The sequence below is a fragment of the Corapipo altera genome, unplaced genomic scaffold, assembly GCF_003945725.1.
Source record: "Corapipo altera isolate COAL_440 unplaced genomic scaffold, ASM394572v1 224, whole genome shotgun sequence".
Lineage (NCBI taxonomy): Eukaryota > Metazoa > Chordata > Aves > Passeriformes > Pipridae > Corapipo > Corapipo altera.
The window spans coordinates 1,970,916-1,989,087 of NW_020884959.1; the positions used below are offsets into that span (position 1 = coordinate 1,970,916).

General features: G+C 37.7%; 1 protein-coding gene across 5 annotated transcripts in view; it reads left to right on the forward strand.

Moving 5' to 3' along the window:
- The first annotated feature begins 3,032 nt into the window (after positions 1-3,032).
- DPY19L3 (dpy-19 like C-mannosyltransferase 3) overlaps positions 3,033-18,172 on the forward strand; it is a 31,289-nt gene continuing 16,149 nt past the window's right edge. For 4 of the 5 annotated variants that reach the window (XR_003531002.1, XR_003531003.1, XM_027663889.1 and 1 more), the window contains exons 1-9: positions 3,033-3,125; positions 4,244-4,386; positions 5,847-5,980; positions 12,466-12,556; positions 13,411-13,532; positions 13,738-13,883; positions 15,578-15,701; positions 16,160-16,294; positions 17,196-17,327. Coding sequence is in view for 3 of the 5 variants with exons in the window: in XM_027663889.1 (XP_027519690.1) it covers positions 4,284-4,386; positions 5,847-5,980; positions 12,466-12,556; positions 13,411-13,532; positions 13,738-13,883; positions 15,578-15,701; positions 16,160-16,294; positions 17,196-17,327 (987 nt within the window). In the remaining 2 variants the exon portion in view is untranslated. Of the gene's footprint in view, positions 3,126-4,243; positions 4,387-5,846; positions 5,981-6,567; positions 6,618-12,465; positions 12,557-13,410; positions 13,533-13,737; positions 13,884-15,577; positions 15,702-16,159; positions 16,295-17,195; positions 17,328-18,172 lie in introns of those variants that run through there. The other variant, XM_027663890.1, reaches the window with a different exon arrangement.

Here is an 18,172-nt window from a genome sequence, read left to right on the forward strand (position 1 = left end):
CAGAAGTTTCTCCCCTCCCATAAATAACCTGGTTGAGTGTGATCACAGATGGGACTGGACACAGGTTGTTGGGATAGAGCAGCACTGACCGAACCTTTGATGATTGTGACACTGCTGGGAACTTGGAGAAAATGGGCAAGAGCCCTGCCACACACCAGTGGGATCTGAATGACTCTGTCCTATGTCTTTGGCAACTATTTATGGTTGGAACTGCTGCAGAAAAGTTAATGGACCACATTACTGAGGGGGTTTTTTGCAGCCCCTTCTAGGCATATTTGGAAAAGAGCTGTCACACCGAGTCACGCAGGAAGTGAACCACCATGAGAACTGACCTGACCTAATAGTAGCTTGGTAAAAATATTCAGAATTGGTAAAACTAAGATTCTTTTACCCAAAAGCAAAAATTCGGGACCCTGTAAAAGTTGGAAAAAAAGAACCTAGAAATTTGGTGTGTTTGCCACACACCACGTGGCTGCTGAACAGCAACTAAAAACATTGCAGGTTTAGACTCAAAATTTACTTGGGCAGAATTTGAGTCTTGTGTTTCACAGTAGCTCTTTCTACAGTATTGAATGTGACAAGCCAAGAGAAAACAAATGTAAATAGTATAAAGAAATTGAATTTAAAGTTTCATTCATTTCCTGTACGCTATGGTTTGTAGATGTCATTTGCTGAGATTATGGGGAACCAGGTACTAACGTGAAGCCTTTGCTACTTTGATCTAATTGGAACAGAATGAGCAAACAGAATATTGTTAAATATCCTTTTGCTGTTTTGGCAAGTAAAAAGCCAGCATTACAACAGTATTATAACAATACTGTCATGATATAATAATAATAATCAGTATTACTGATTGCTTGCTGCAGTTTGATGAATTTTAATTTACATTTTATAATACAGTTGTCAGATACTAATATCAATCGGGAAGCTCTTTAGTTCTCCTTGAACTCTCTTCTCTCTTCACAACTTGAAACATTAAATTTCTATCAACGAACATGTTGTCCGATACATTGTTTCAGTGAGAATATAAATAACTCCATTTTTTTCTAGTGCTGCACTCAAATGCTTATTGCAACAGGAAATGACTTGTTAAAATATACAGAATTGAGGAAAAATGCATTTTTTATTTTCCCAACTATCTAATCTTCTCCTCTTTGAAACTTGAACAATAGGTGTTAGTATTTCAAAAGGAAGGTGATAGCTCATGAGTTACTGTAAAATGACTTAAAAGTAGCATTTACTCTTAGATACATTAACAACTTTGTAAGGCTGTCCAATGCTTTTCTATAACACAAACTTTTCAGCCTAATAGTGCTGTTTTGCAGTGTAGATTGTGTTATTAGTTCAGGAACGTCAGTGGGATTTGTACTGCTGGTCTTGTGCAATCATTTTCACAAAATGGAAAACTTCTCCAGCTGACCATAGTAACTTATCACAAAAAAATCATTACATCCATGCACAGTGTCACAAAACACCATAGAATTAAGACAACTCCCCCTTCTCATGGATTTCTAAAGCTCTTCACTGATTATTAACCAACTCTGCAACTTTTTGTTCCATGTAGAATTTACTTTTCATTGGCCTCCTTACAAGTAGTGGATAAGGAGAATTTCCATTCAAGGAAATATCTACCACAGCATTCCCTTTCTTAGAAATTTAAGTACATTATCTGACCTCCTTTACACAAAACCTTACAGATATTCAAGGTGTTTTTTTCTTTTTTTACACTGTAAAATTGCTTGTCTCTATAAAATATGTTCATTTTAACAAACTCCTGACATGTATGATGTGGCAGTGATGCTATTAGTGATAAAAAGAAGGTAAATCTTATGTCCATGGTGAAGCTCATAATTCTTTAGTTCTCACATTCCAAGTTAAGCATTTCCCACAAATGTACCACCTGCCTTATTGTTCTAAATGAATAAATAAAAACCAAGTATAGCTGGTCTGTTTGCTGTAAATTGATTTATAGTAGAATTTTTAACTATTTTGATAGCTTTATCAGAGGAAGTAAGAAAATCATTCTGTTTGTTCTAAAATACTTATAAAACATTCTAATGTTTTGTGTTCTATTGTGCAAAGCAAATACTGACAAAAAGCTCTGAATTACCAGGACGATTACTACTTACAGTTTTCTTGGTCTCTCTGAGTATGCTTCCTATGAGTTTCATGCCTCTTTTTGCTCGACAACTTTTTCACTCAACCAAGGTTGTGGAATGCAAAAAAAAAAAAACAAAAACAAAAAAAAAACCACACCAAAAAAAAAAAACCACCAAAAAAAACCCCCACCACAACTCAGTATTTACACAACTGTAAAATGGTGATGGAAAATCAACTAAATACTGTCCTGAAGAAGTGAGCTCTATCGCTGTCTGATGCACAGAAGTTGCATGGATTTTTGGGAAATCAGCTTTCTGTGGTAGGATCTGGTTATGAGTTAATGGGGAATGTTTTTTGAAGACACTACAAGCAACATTTACAGGAAAAACATACTGCAAGGGTAGGTTGTACCCGTTAAGTAGAACAAATGTTTGTGCTGCCATTACCTTCCTACTGCAAAAGGTCTTTCCTCCCCTCCCTTAAATGTTTATGGTGCAATTAATCAAGACACAATAGAGCGTACAACGAGTTGAATACCAGGCGCGCCTCTTTAGGCTTCTAATTTCAATTTGAAAATCAAGTACACGTGATACTATATACATGGGGGGAAAGGGGGGGGGGGGGGGAGGCGGGGGGAATAAAATTAAAATACCACAAGCAAATTCTAGGGCCCTATTTTAGCACAGGCTCTCCCGGCGGGGTTGGACATCACGACCCTCGGCGGGGAGCGCATCCCGCTCCCGGCTCCCACCGCCCGGTTCCCGGCCGGATTTCCGCCGCCATCCCGCCTCGGCAATTCAAACCAGCGCTGGAGCGAACCCGTGTCGGGGCGGGCAGGGCCAGCGCTGTGACGGGGCTGTGCCCGCCCCGCGGCCGCCCCGCCCGGCAGGGCCGAGCGCTCGGCGCCGCGCCCGCCCTTTCCCTTCCCTTCCCTTTCCCTTCCCTGCCCGCCGCGGGGCCCGGGCGGTCCCGCAGCAGCAGCAGCGGCGGCGGGAGCGGGAGCAGCGGCCGCGGAGCCCCCGCAGGTACGGGCGCGGGGTTCGGGGGAGGCGGCGGGAGGAGCCGCCCTGGGCCGCGGAGGCCGCGGGGAGCGGCCGGGCCCGGCCCCGCTCCGGTCCCCCCGCGCTGCCCCGGGCACGGTCACCTGGGCTGGGGCGGAGCGTGGGGAGACCCGGCCGAGGAGGGGTGGGGATGAGCATCTCGCCTTTATTAGTTAATTAAATGTCGGGTGTTCTACGAAACAGCTGTTTCAAACCAGCTTAGATACACACTCGCATAATTCCCCCCCCGTCCCCCTCCCGCCGTGTTTTCCCAGGTGTTTTCCAAAGCTAATCCGCTGCTAAAGCTTTGAACGAAGTTCCGTGGTTACCAGCGCAGTTACACCAGCGGTGACACAAACACCAGCTGCCGCTGGCTGGGGACGGAGCGGGTGTTTGCAGGGTGGGATGTCGCTGATTTCCAGGTGTGGAGTGGCAGGATGGAGCAGTCCGATGTCTGGAGCATCCCTGGATTGCTGAGAGCACCTGGGAGTTGACAGCGGAATGACTGCCTGCGCTTTTTGTCTTTCTTGTAACGTTCAAAAATTCTGTGGTGCTTTAGCAGCATGAAACATAAAGTCTTTTTTTTAATGCTGTCTCCTAGGTTTTTTTTATAACACGTGTTCCCCTGGTATCCGATGCCCCCCCTTTTTTGGGATTTCCTGGAAACCGGGATTTAAAAAAATGGGGTTCCTGTTTTAAACACACGACTAAAACACCCAGAAAGGACTAATTTTTCTTTGAAAGGCCTACACTTTTTTAAAAAAGGGGAACCTTGAGTGTGTTTTGAGTCAAGGGCTAAAAGTGAGGACAGTCAAAATAATAATCATTCCGAAAGCCTGTTCACGAGTGTGTAAAATTTTGAACCTTAGGTCATTATAAACGTGTGCATTACTTTCATTTGCTCTCTGAGTTGTACAGATTATAAAAAAATACTAGCATTTTTGTAAGATATGCTTCAAAACATATGAATTATGAATTCTCTTAGAATTCTCTAAGTCAGAGTCTGTGATGTCAGTAAGATGTGGTTCTGTTTTCACATATTTCATACAGTGTTAAGTGAATGTTTGGGTAGGAAGATGCATTGCTTGTATGTGTCCATTTAGGAGTCAGGCTGAAGAATAATGAATTAAAGTGACTGACATCATGACAACCGTAAGACAGAGGAGGGTTGGAAAAGGCACAGAAGCAGCTGAAGATCAGCCTTCAGAGGAGACAAATGTGAAGCCTGATGGGAAAATTCCATCTGGTGGGTAACGAAAAGGATTGTAACTTTATGAGTTTTTAGTAATGTTTAGCTTTTGATACCTCTCCTAAGCACAGGTTTGAACTAGGTATGTACCCAATGCATTGTCATGCTTAAATATCACCAGAATCAATTGGATTAGACAGAGGATGTGCAGATTCCTGTCAATGTCATCTCTTTTAAAATCCTGATGTAAATTGGTGAGAACAAATTCAGACTTTATGTGTCATCATAGCTTCTTAAAAGAATCCCAGTTCAAATCATTGATAACCTAAAAGGATTTGAAGACAACTGATGAGATGTGCTTAAGTACAAGCAGATTGCACATAAAATCTGAATTTACCTGCAAACTTTTGCTTTTTAATTTATAGGACACTAGGTAGGTAGATTTAAAAGACAGACATTAAGTGTCTGAATTCCAGGGTCTGTTTAAGTAAAGAAATTCTGGCAATATTTTTGTATGGAATTATAGCTTTAGAGCTGACAAAGTTTGTTGTTTTTTTGTTTGTTTGTTTAAGTTACTTTAAGGGATGTTTCTATATATGCAGTTTTGGGTAGAGGAAAGGAAAGTTACATGTTTGTTTCCACACAAACACACTTAGGGTAAATAGACAAAGGGATAGTGATCATAGTTCTCATCCAGCCCAGCCCTCAGTTCCATGGAATTGCAGAGCTGGATCTTGTTATGTAGATGTCACACAGAGTATGAAATAACCATTTCAAAGATAAAATTCCAGATCACTAAATCCTTATTAAACCTTATGTGAACTTAAAAAAAAAAAAAAAAAAGAAAACCTCGACAAACTAAAACCCAGGAATGTAAGTGTATAATAAATGGCTTGAGCTACCTAGAAACAGAACCATTCTTTCCTATGAGTCCATCCCTAATCTTATTCCAGTGTCAGCAGGAGGCCATCTACAATTCAGAGCAGGACACCATTATCAAAGGCTGCTTTGGCTGCTGTTCAGTCTCTTTGTGGGTATTTAGTGAGACTTCAGAACCTTCAGTGCTGTTTTTTACAAAAAAACAAGCAAACCCCAAAAAAACAGGGAGCCATTTTATGGCATGTGAAGGGGATGTTAATTTCTCACTTTGTGTTCTAGGTGTCATCCTGTATGCTTGAATTAAAAATGTTCTCCTGGAGGATATTTCAATTTAGAATTACAAATTTGGTATGGCACTGATCTAAACTTGTATAAGGATCATGGTGTTCTTAAATTGTAGCTACATTTTATCAATTAAGGCACCTTTTATTTCACTTTGCACGTAAATAAAATCCTCTGAGTTTGCTATATGAGAAAGTAAATAACGCATCTCCATAAAGATGTGTTAAAACCAAGCGTCCTGTTACCTGCAGAATGTAAACTGTACTAGGATAGGCAATGTCTAAATGACTTTCCAAAATTCCTTTAGGTTCATTTATGTGTTTCACAGTTACAGACTGAGTTATTTTTCTTCCAAGATCATACAGGTGGAAAGCTATGGAACATACTCTCAATAACTGTTGGTGGAGTTGTTGCTATCTCTCTTGGACTTCTTACTTCTGTTTATGTTGCTACCCTGCATGAAAATGACCTGTGGTTTTCCAATATTAAGGTAACAGCATTAATATGAGCGTTAATTGAAATTTCATTTCTTTATATATTTGTCTTGTAACTTGCTCAAGAAGGTAGAACATTTCATTTTGAAAAATTCGATTTAAAAAAAGCTGTGCTCTCCTTCCCACCATTTTTTCAATACTTCATCAGTTCTATAAATACCTGTCCCCAATTTTTCTCTAAAAATGTTGCTACACAGCTCCTGCCTGAGTTGTAGCTACGGTTCTTCCAACCATCGATCTTTATCTGGAATAGAATTTTAGCATTCTGCTCTATGTTTCTCTGCAGCCATCTTTCTTTTATCCAAAGCAGTCCAAAATTAAAAAAAAAACCAACATAAAACCAGTTAAAATAAACAATATGCAAAATCCTGGCAGGTCGGTCTTTAATTGTATTTATACTGTGATATTGTAATACAGTTTAGGGACAGTCTTTTACTAGCCAATACTAATTTTATATAATGTTATCCTGAATGTGCAAGCCTCAAAACATAATTTCAACCATAATTTCAACCATTCACCAGTGTAAAACCAAACATTCCCAAGATCTATGACTGACTAGTTTTTTCCTATGATCATTGCACAGAAAATAATGCTGCTGTACCCATAGCTAAATTTAACCAGAGAAAAGAACAGGTGAGTCATTTTCCTTTCAGATGCCTAAAATTCACTCTGCCAGGTCTGTGTATTATGTTATTCAAAGAGTACACCTATTTAACTGGAATAATTGCAATGCAATATGTCTTTCCTATACTGCACAATTTTTCTGTTCCAGAAACATTTATATTCCCCTTATAAAAATAATTCACACTTACTTAAACAACTGCTGTTGTATTAAACATATAATACATTTTGTAAACCACCTTCATCTTTCTTTGAATATATAGATAGATGGTATACAATATATTTAAGGCACACCTTAGGTTTGCCTTTTGCTTCCAAAAGCACTTATTGAATAATTTCAAGGTGTTATACATTTTGAAGCAGGAACAGACATGGATTTGTGGCAATGTGTGGACGTAACAGATACAGTGTTTTTATTCTGTGAAACTAGTCCAAGGAGCACAAAGTTCACTGAGATAAGCAATTCTGTAGTTGTTATTAAGTTGTCCCCACTAATTTCATTTTGTTTTCATTTTAAGTACACTAGAATTCTAGCCATTAGGTATCAAAACTGAAGTAACACCCTCTAATTATTTTTAATCTGGATTCTGTCTCTGTAGCTCTCATTTCATCCCATGGAGTTGATTGATAACAAGTAACACTGGAACATGAGCAGTTTCAGCCAATTTGATGGAAAGATTATAAAAGCATTAAGTTCATCTACCAGCAGGTTAAAGAAGAAAGAGATGCAGATACTCTCTGGTCTCACAGTGTCCCTTCTCCACCAGAGAATGCACGTGGCTACAGTGCTAATTTTAAACCTAGTATTGGTTTATGAGTAGTATGGGACAAGAAGACTTCATATGAGGAGTCTGTAAAATTCCCTGCAAAGGTGGGATAGGAAGGCTCATCCCAGCATCAGTAAAACAGTGTACAGACATCTCTGTACCTCTGAGTGTGAGTGGACAGGGTAATCTCTCTAGGAGTTTGTATCTTTTCCCAGCACTTCTGAATTGGCTAATCTTGTAATTACAGCACATACTATATACTAGTAATGACATGAATAAACTATACTGTGGAACAATATGAGACCCTCAAAAATTACATGGAAAATAAATGGAAAATTTGCTTTTCTTTCTCTAACATTTTACTGCTTGGTCAAAAGATATATTTTTGCATGTATTAACTGAACTTTCTAAAAGCTTGGAAAGAGTAAGTTTTGTTTAAGTTCATACCCCAGCCCAAATTCTCAGAAGGGAGGACTGTAGTCTAATCCTTGGCCCACAGTTACTGCATGGCTTGCTTAGTGAAATGCAGAGGTGATTTTGTTTCATTACATTTTGATTAAACATAACATATGGAATAAATGGATGCAATACTGATGCACATTCAATGTTTCATTAACCCCCCTGCCTATGAAACATGGCAGTGCTTCACCACTACTCTGAAACATAGAAAAGAAAATAAATTCTAAATCACTTCCTTTTTGCATGCATTTTAAACTAGTAACTTCAGTCACACTGAATTGGCTGTAAACAGTGCAAATTTGGGGATTTATGTTACTGAAAGCTGATACAAAAACTATGCAACAATATATTATCCCCATGAACTATATTCCTTTCAATAAGCTACAATTAGTCAGATAATAAGAATTCATACCCAAAAGGGTGTGTGTGGTGACTAAATTAACACAGTGAGATGTAGCAGGAGACTTGTTTTGCCATCTTTTCTTTTACTCCTCTCTTTGTGCAGCAGTAGAAGAAGGTCTGCAGTGTTTATCTGGCAGTTTTGCACTAGGCAGATGTTTTTACATACACTATTTAGGTACAAAAGGTGGAATTTTTGTTCTGAAGACCCTATTAATACATGAACACCACAGTTGCATACTTACAAAATCATATAATTTGCCAATTGTACTCAACCCTAAAAACTGGAAGTAAAAAGAGTTCATTATGTAAAGTCATGATTCTTAACTCCTAAGTCATTAAAGTCAGAACTTGCAGACACACTTGCAGTGATTGCCTTTCTGTAATTTCAGTTGCAATTCATCCAAAGCCAGTTCAGTTTTGGGTGTCTTTCAGCAATGGTTCACCCAACCAGAAAAACTGTTTGGTAGTGGTTAAACTGTTTTGCTCTGTTTTGAATGTTTTGCTCTGTTTTGAATATGGCTTTCAACAGTGCCTTGATTTCAGCTGCTGCAGTGTGTGAGAGTCTTGTTCTTATTTGCTAATAAATACACTGCTATTATCAACTTGCCATGGTCATTGGAGAAAGATGTAAAATCATTTTCTTACCAGAAAAACTGAAAGTGCACATCTTGAGGAGTGGTTTATGCTGTGAAGGAGGTACACCATTGCTGCTTTTTATTTGCCTTATTTCAAGCCTTCCTGAAAGAATGACAAAAAGAAAAAAAAACAGAAGACAATGCAGCATACCATGTCACACACCCAGAAGTTGTGTTTCTGCCCCCTATCAGCAGGAAATCATCACTTATATATATGATGAATATCACAGGTTATAATCACTTATCTTGACCAAACAATTTTGAAGAAAAAAGTTTGAATCCGTTCTCGGAAATGTTAAACCAACAAAGATTTCTGTTTATGATGGTGGAAGTCAAAACAGATTTCTTATCCAAAAATCCTTTCTCAGTTTTCTTAAAATGTTCTGGCATAACATATCTGAAGTGGCTTGTCTATTTTCAGTGATTTTCAATAGCAGTTTAGTGACTGTTCCTCCAGTTTAGTATCTTCTGGAGCAGAATCTGCTATGAAAATAACAAAATGGGGGGCCACCTCTCCCATCAGCTGTTGCATTGCTTGTTCAAACACAAATCCTGAAGAAACTTTGAGCAGGAATGAGCCAAGGCCACAGAGCAAATTAATACTCTAAAACAAACAGATAAACTTCAGACCATTCATTTGTTCTTCTTCCCTGATGAGTAAGCATTTAAACTACTATTATTGAATTTCCCTTTAACAAAATGGCTGCTTCCAAGAAGTCAGATGTAAAAATACAAAATTTTAAATCTTTCAGACATGCAGGATAAGAATCTTGGGATTTAGTCTCTGAAGTGCTTATATTTTTACATTTTGAATGTAAAACAAAGATGGGTGCCCAGAGAAGCTGTGGCTGCCCCATCCCTGGAAGTGTCCAAGGCCAGGTTGGACGGGGCTTGGAGCGACCTGGGATAGTGGAAAGTGTCCCTGCCCATGGCAGGGGGTGGAAAGAGATGAACTTCAAGGTTGCTTCCAACCCAGACCATTCCATGATTCCGTGGAAAAAAGGTGGGGAAACAGGAGGCCAACTAATTAGAACTGTACAAAGTGAATGTGTAAGGAGAAGGGCAGCCCAGAACTTTGGTGGTACTTTTCCACAGAAGTACCTGTTGAGTTGTTATGGATACTTTTACTCTGGATCATAAGTCTGATCTGAGTAGGAACATGACATCCTAACAGATGGGTTGAGGCTTAACCAGCCAGGAGACCATGTCCAAGGATTAAATACCTTTGCTGAAGGCGTGTTCTCAACTGGGAACATTGACAGCAGCTGTCTAGGTTGACTTCCCACCTGTACAGACAATTTTCAAATCTTCCTGGTCTTAAATTGAGCAACTAAAAAACAGTTTCAATTACAAAGATTTTGCTTTAGCTGTGCCAAAAAAGAAAAGTAATTGGAGCCTTATTTATGCTCTTTATTTATTATTTATACTCAAGTCAGACTTTGGCTGCTTGCTCAGCATTCTGAATGACTTCTTTAAGCTAAGCTGTAGAATTCTGCACTGCACATGAAAGAAAGTCCTTTGTATTTTGCTGTATTTAATATTATAAAGATACAATTGCATAAACTGGAATAATATTTAACTCCATGTGTATTCTGGAGGACAGTGGTCTTTTTTTTCCCTTGGAAGAGTGATAACTTCTTTGTTAAAACCTCACTAAGTGAATGTACAGAAAGATAAGTGTGTGCTCTTACAATGCTTACCCATAAGTCTGTATGTTTTTATTGACGTGGAATACAAGGAAAAGTATAAATTGCTGTAGAACTGGAAAAGTATTGTGGGTGAATAAAACAGATGTTATCTTAGCATGAAACAGATGTAAAACTCACTAGTGTTTGTCTCATAAAGTATAGCATTTGGTTGAATACAGCTGGTGCCAGGATTACAAATTAATCATGTTTGAATGCATTTTTGCTAATTAGATCCCCCTCTGTGACTCCTCTCTCCCCCTTAATAAATTCCAAATGTTAACATTCCTTTTTTTTTCTTTTTTTTTTTAAAGATACTTAGAGTCAAACACTATTTGGTATTAGGAAATGTTTTAGTAGTGATGACTTTAAAACTAGAACTTGTTCAAAATCCAGCATTCTCATCTTGCTGAGTGTGTGGCTTTTGGTTATTTGGTGCCAATGTCAGTTCCTTCTGCTGGTATGATGATGACTTGTGTGTCCTAGGGCAGCTGGAGAGTTTAATTGTGAACTTAAATTGAATCAGTTGTGGTTTTATCTGTTGACTTTTCTCAGACCAGAACTAATACTGGTTTGTCAACAGTTGACTTCAATAAAACACGTGTTTTGAGATAAGATTCTGTACTAGGCAGAAGAGAGGAACATGATTTTTTTATCCAGCTTTATATTAGCTCTGAAATAGTATTGATTCTGTTCCAGCAAAAGAGATGGGACTGTGTAAGAAAGATGAAAGTCTTGGGGTTCTGTGCAAGGTTGCATTAACCAGAGTGGCATTCATAAAAGTCTCCAAAAACAGTAACTTTTTGTTACTTCAGAAATGTCCTTTTGTAAAGAATGATGAATTAATAAGATTATTTTTAGAAATCTCACATAAATTTCTTGATGACTTGCATACACCACATACAGGAATTTAATTGGATTTTCACATCTCAATATAAGCTTTTTCTAACTGGATATAAATGCTTTCTAACCTACTGCTTATATGTTTCCTGAGATGTTTTTATATAAACTACTAAAATTATCACTAATAATAGAACCCTTTTATACAGGATGCCTATTAGTTCTCTTCAGATTGGTTGTTCATGCAGTCTTACTTTGTTTAAATGTGGTTGCCCAAGGCTGTGGATTTGCTGAGTTTCACTGGGTCTTCACAACTAATGAGTTGACGAAAGGAAGTGAATTCCAAAGTAAAGAGCTTTCAGATCTCACTGGGCTCCATCTGCTGCCACATCAGCCAAGAAAGAGGCATAGTTTGAAGTGTACCTGGTTTAGATGATTTGAACATTTTGAAATTAAAAATAACAAGTTCACCTAGACCTAAAGGCAAGCCAAGAGTCCTTTTTCCTTTAACCTGTAATTTAAGAATGAGAGTGATGACAGCTGGCTTCCTACAAGAACCAGCACTGAGCAAGTGGGCAGCAGCATCCTCTGCCAGCTGAAATATCCTTGGCATTTTGGTGCAGCCCCACTATAGCACACTGGATTAATTGAGCCTTAAGGTGGCAAAGCCATGGAACACTATGGGATAACTACATCTGGAACAAAAGGTTAAATGCACTGAGCAAGCATATGCAGCTTTGAAGTCCAGCTGTTGGCCACTGCACCTATCTAAACATTGAATATTACAAAAAAATTAAGATATCCAGAATCTTTCCAAGCAGCATATCAGAATCACAAAAGCCATATACAGTTCCCCAGTTAACAGAGTCATTTATACCTCAGTCTTTTGCCTCTCACCCTTATTTTCCATGTATTTTACCTTTAGTTGAAGTAAGTTGCACAGAATGCCCAAACCCAAAGCTTCTGTGTAGGTGAATTTCCCTGGTGGAGCAAGAATTTAAGTTGAAGGCAGCTTCATATGACTGTAAAAAGCAAATGGAAAGTGAATTTACTGTTGAACTTTCACTTGCAGGAAGTGGAAAGAGAAATTTCATTCAGGACTGAATGTGGACTTTATTATTCCTACTACAAACAGATGATTCAGGCTGCTTCCATACAGCAAGGTATTGTAAACTGTAAAGTAAGTTTTGCTTGGTGTTGCCAGCTGACTATTCTAGATTTGGGTTTTTTTCAAATACAACCAAGAACAAGGAATACCATAACTGTGAGATAGTGTAAGAATTGTACTGGAGACAGATTTATTCTGTTCATATGCCAGGGAGCCACTAAGCTATGGACATAATAAATTTCACAATGATACATTGGTTTCTGTGCCACCCCTTCACATCCTGATGGAGGCAGTCACTTTGAGGGACAGTTTTCCTATCTGTTGAGGTTTCAGCCTTGCTGGTTTATTCGGTATACTACCTTCATTTTTATTCTTCTCTTGTTTAATTTGAACTATTAGCTATTTGTGGGAAGGGACAGTGGTTTTTTGCTTGTATACCTGGACAGTAAGTGACACAATGAACAGCTTCCAAGGAAATCATACAGTGATGGGGCTTTCTGGGACAGTCTCATGTTTTCTAGATAGTTAACTGTTGGTCCCTAGCAATTTTGGTTATACTACGCATTTGTCAATATTAACTTCACTTGTGCTCAAAGTAGGAACAAGAAAGTTCTCAAGATCCAGTACCACACATTCTATGCTGGGGATGGAAGTATAAAAATAAATGCGTTATACACTACTAAATATATAGTACTTGAATTAGCACTGTGAGTCACATTTGATGTGGGGAAGCTGAAAACCTCAGAAGGTCGTGTTGATTCAGAGGTGATGTGTTCTGAATCATTGACTCAAAGTTTGCAGTTTCTGATGAGAGATCCTAAAATACCTTTGAAAAAGTTATTCACTGTTCAAATGAAGATGGAGGAGGAAAATGACAATCTCCTATTTCAATTTCTCTTTATCATTAAGGTTTACATGGTTTAGTATATGACAATAAAACTGAATCTGTGAGGACAATTAACATACTTGAAAGAATGAATGTTTACCAGGAGGTGTTTCTCAGCATTCTGTATAGGATTCTTCCAATTCAGGTAGGCATTTATTTATGGCTTTAGATTGTAAGTGCATTATGAAGATTTCACAGTGAATCAAAGCTCCCCTTTGTAGTTATTTTCCAATTAGAAATATTCCTGATACCTTTTTAATTTGTAAAAGCAAAACCTAATTCATACTAAGTATAATTCCCGCCCCCCATGAGTGTTTTAATGTCAACATCAGTATTCTTGTGTTTTACAGCAATACCTAGAGCCTGTTTATTTTTATATCTACACTTTGTTTGGACTTCAGGCAGTTTATGTCATTGCTCTGTATGTAACAAGCTGGCTTCTTAGTGGAACATGGCTTTCAGGGTTGTTGGCAGCTTGCTGGTATATTACAAACAGGTAAGTGAGATTAAACATTCACTCTTTCTAAAATTGTACCTCATTTCAAAGGTAAGGCATTAAAGCTTTAACTGCATGATTAATTGGACCAAAAAAATGAAACTATAAGGCCTCTCTCTTATAAGCCAGAAAATGGAAAAAATGCGTATTAGAAAATAATCAGAAATGAGCTGACAATTGCAGACTGGGTTTTTAAACTTTCATGAAGTTTGAGTAGAAAATTTTGGCTTAAATTGGTCTCTGAAAGTGGGCTGCATCTTTCAGATGTGTCTGGACCTCCAGATGATGTGCCCTGTCTTCTCCAGCCTAGGAGCTCTTAGGTGTTACATCTGCAGGTATTGCCCTTCAGGTCTCTCCTCACTGCCCCACACCCAACTTCCAGGGATTCCTTCAACAGCCTCAGCTCATCAGAAGTTCAACTTCTCTCTTCCCTGATTTCTGTAAACATCTCCTTCAATAAACCTCACAGGAAAAAAAAGGTGGTACTCGAGCTGTTCTAGTGCTTTATCCCTTGAAGAATTCTTTGGAGATAAAAACTTAAGAACTGGCTTTGTGCCAGAAATAAGCTGCTGGCATGAAGCTAAGACTGGTGACATGGGCTGTTATCTGCAAATTAATCAAGAAAATAAAAGTATAGTGTTGGTTCTACCAAAATTGTTAATTGATATGTTAATTGTTAATTGATATGTTAATCAGTAGCTCTGAAGAAGTTTATCTGCAAGCATGTCCATTACAGAATAATTGTAGGTATACAGTGGAAAAATGTTTCTTTCTCCAAATATAAAAGTAATTAAAAAATAAATTCAGTGTACAGTATTTCACATGTTTCTTTGATGAGGTCATCTTTGCCATTTACAGAATATTTGGAGCAAATTTGTTTTATCCATCTTTCTAATAATCCATGAACAAAGAAAGCTTGTTATCCTTTACACAAGTAGAATAAATACATGGAACTGATTTGGATAAAGACTTTCTGTCCAGATAAAGCACATCTGAGGCTACTGAGTAACTCCATTTAAACACTTCTTTCATCCAGCTAAGCGTGTCTCAGATGTCTTGCTTACTTTCCTTTTTAGCAAACATTTTCTCAACACAAGAAAAAAAAAGGATTAGTTTTTTTTAACCTTTAATTCAGGTTTTGTAAATAACTGCTCTTTGGGGAACTTTTACTAACTTCACATCCTGTTTGTGTTCAAAAGTTACCAAAAATGACCAGAAGCTCTTAACCAGTTTAGCTGTATTCAAATTCAGTGCATTGGGACTACAGTGAAGAAACTGATACCTGTTTATATTATTACATGTGTGTTTGCAAACCAAAAAATGAAGTAAAATTACCTGTGGTGTGAAAATCCATGAGCTGGATTTTGGGAGTGGTTTTAGTTCGGGGTTTGTTTTTCTATTTTTAAATTTACCCAAGCTGTTCTTCTTAATTAATTTTTAATTCATAGTATATTTTTTTGACAGTAAGTGATGCTAAAGTACAATATTTGAGGTACAGAAACAATGGATAGCTGACAGAACCTTCATAATGATTTTTTTCAGAGCCGGGCATGCTGAAGGGACTAGACTGTAGAGGCTGCCTTTTTATAAATAAGTAGTTTAAATACCACAAAGATACCTGTCATTGCAACTTCTCTGTCACTGAGCTGGTGTTTTCTTTATTTTAAATTTCTGAAACTCTTTGTTTTCTGCAGAGTAGATACCACAAGGGTAGAATTCACCATTCCTTTAAGAGAGAACTGGGCACTACCATTCTTTGCTGTTCAGATAGCAGCCATCACATACCTACTCAGAACTCATTTACAGCCTGTTCAAGAAGTGAGTATTTCTGACAAGTATGACACAGTAAAATTAGTCACAGAAAACTGTCCTGATCTGCAAGAATAAAAGCAAATGGGTGATGCAGTTTCTTTGACAAACAGTTGTTAAGTCATTACTCCTCGATTTGATCAAGTAACTGCTATTTATAGCACAGTAAACCACGTATTGCATGTTAATCTAGGGGCTGAAGCTGGTTGAGATCTCACTGTTTTCTTGCAAGTGGTGTTACAGGGATAAAACAGAGGCATAAATCAAGAATTCATAACTCTAATAAATGTTCATTATCCTCCAAACAGTTATTGCAGTTATAAAACTCATAGTAATGTTTTAAAAGTAGATTTGAAATAAAACCAAATTAAGGTGGGTTTTGGTCGGTTTTGCTGGGGTTTTTGTTTGTTTTGTGTTTTAGTGAAGGAAACTATAAAATTAAATAAAACCTCACTCCCTCCTTCCAGAGACTAACACTTATGGCTGTATTCATAGCAACGTTTCTCTTTAGCCTGACTTGGCAATTTAACCAGTTCATGATGCTGATACAAGCATTGGCATTATTCATACTGGACTGCTTGGACATGCTGCCCACAGCAAAGGTAACTTTATGTTTGGAAATAACCAATTTTTGTGTATTTACTGTCATAAAACTAAGTTTTGGATGTATTTTACTAACTAGTGGCCTGGATACCCAGAGTAATACAGATTATACACTGTGCATTGTGCTTTTATACTGCAAGTGTAAAAATTTTTTAACTTCAGCTAATGTAAGCTGAAGTTAACAGTTAATGTGACAAATCAGCTACATTAAAAGTTGGCAAATTACCAGCTCCATCCTGAATTCTACCAAAACTGACTGACCACACCACTCTTATTCCATATTAGTTTTCAAAAAAGTGCTACTTAAAACTGTTGGAGTTTGTTGGGCTCTTTGACGCTGATTTACACCACTGCTCTAATGCAAGACCAATCTTTGTGTCAGGTAAAATGTGTGTTTTGGTACCCCTGTATGAGAAAACCAACAGTTCAGTGTTTGCATTCAGCTGAACAATAGTTTAGCATAGCTCCAAAAAGGACTATACTGATCTGTTATTAAAAAAGGTGGTGTTTGGTTGCTGAACTGCACTGAGCCATAACTGTTGAGTCACAGAGACATCAGAGGCTACAGAAACACTTCTTTGACTAGAGAAACTGCGAATTGTCTTCCAAAGTATATTAAGTAATTGATGATTTCCTCATTCTGCAATTACTTATTTGTATCTGCTTGATTATAGGATCAGGCTTCCTTAGTTACAACATGGGCATAAAATATTAACCTCACTAGTTCAGGACATAAATATAAAGAGGATGTAGTAATGGCTTTAAATGTGATGATTTAGTGCAATAGGATGCATTTTTTGCAAAAATAATAGGCATTGAAATAAATTATAAAACATATTCATAGAAGAGCAACTATGACTCTTAGGTTTTGTAGACATAAAAATCTCATTATTGTTCCAGGTTACGTGGCTCTATATCATTCAGATTTCTGGATTACTGCTTGTCTGTGTCCTACAGTTCTTTAATTCTATGATTCTTGGATCATTACTTATAAGTTTTAATGCTTCTGTCTTGATAGCAAGAACAATCCAGGTAGGTACTGAAATATTTTTGTGGTACTAAATAAAGAGTGGATAGGTATCTGTATATATATAGATATGTATATATGTAAATGAGTAATTTTTATGCATTATAACTTTCAATTACTAATACTAATTAGAGGAATTATATAGTGTAAAGCAGCAAAAACATTGCCTGATCAAATAATGACTTCAATTACAGTAACTGCAGCATAACCAAGCACATCAGACACCATAATTCTGTGATTGCTATTAACATTCATGATTGTGCAAGCAGCAGTTTGGATCCTGCAAAAAATTGCATAAATGGACTTTACACCTGTTTCAGCAGGACTTGGCTTGAAGTTATGGATCTGCCTCCAACAAATATTCTGGGAGAACTGGGCACATGTTGAATTCAGCTTACTGAAATCTCTTTTCTTTCAAAGACTTGGGTTTTTACTGCATTTACAGTTCTCTTTTTTCTGATGCTGGCATGAACAACAGTCTCTGACCAGAGTGTGTGATCTTACAGGGCCATTCCTGTTGTCTCTCATTTCTGACCACCTAAAATCAAGACCGTATTTTTTATACTTAAGACAATATCTGTGCCTCTTCCCAGTTGCCTGTGAGCAGCTCATCTGGATCTGGAGCTTTTAACTGGAAAATTGCTCAAAATCCTTTCAGCTGACAGTTAGAGCCAAAAGACCCCTTTGCCATGTTTAGGTGGAAGATCTAATGAAGAGATATTTCAAAAGGCACATGATACTATTTAAACTAAGGAAATTAATTGTATAAATATAATAGGGCCACTGCCAAAGGAAGGTTGGTTGGCTTCTTCCAAAACTCTGCCACATCAAGAGCCTGGGGAGCTTTTGT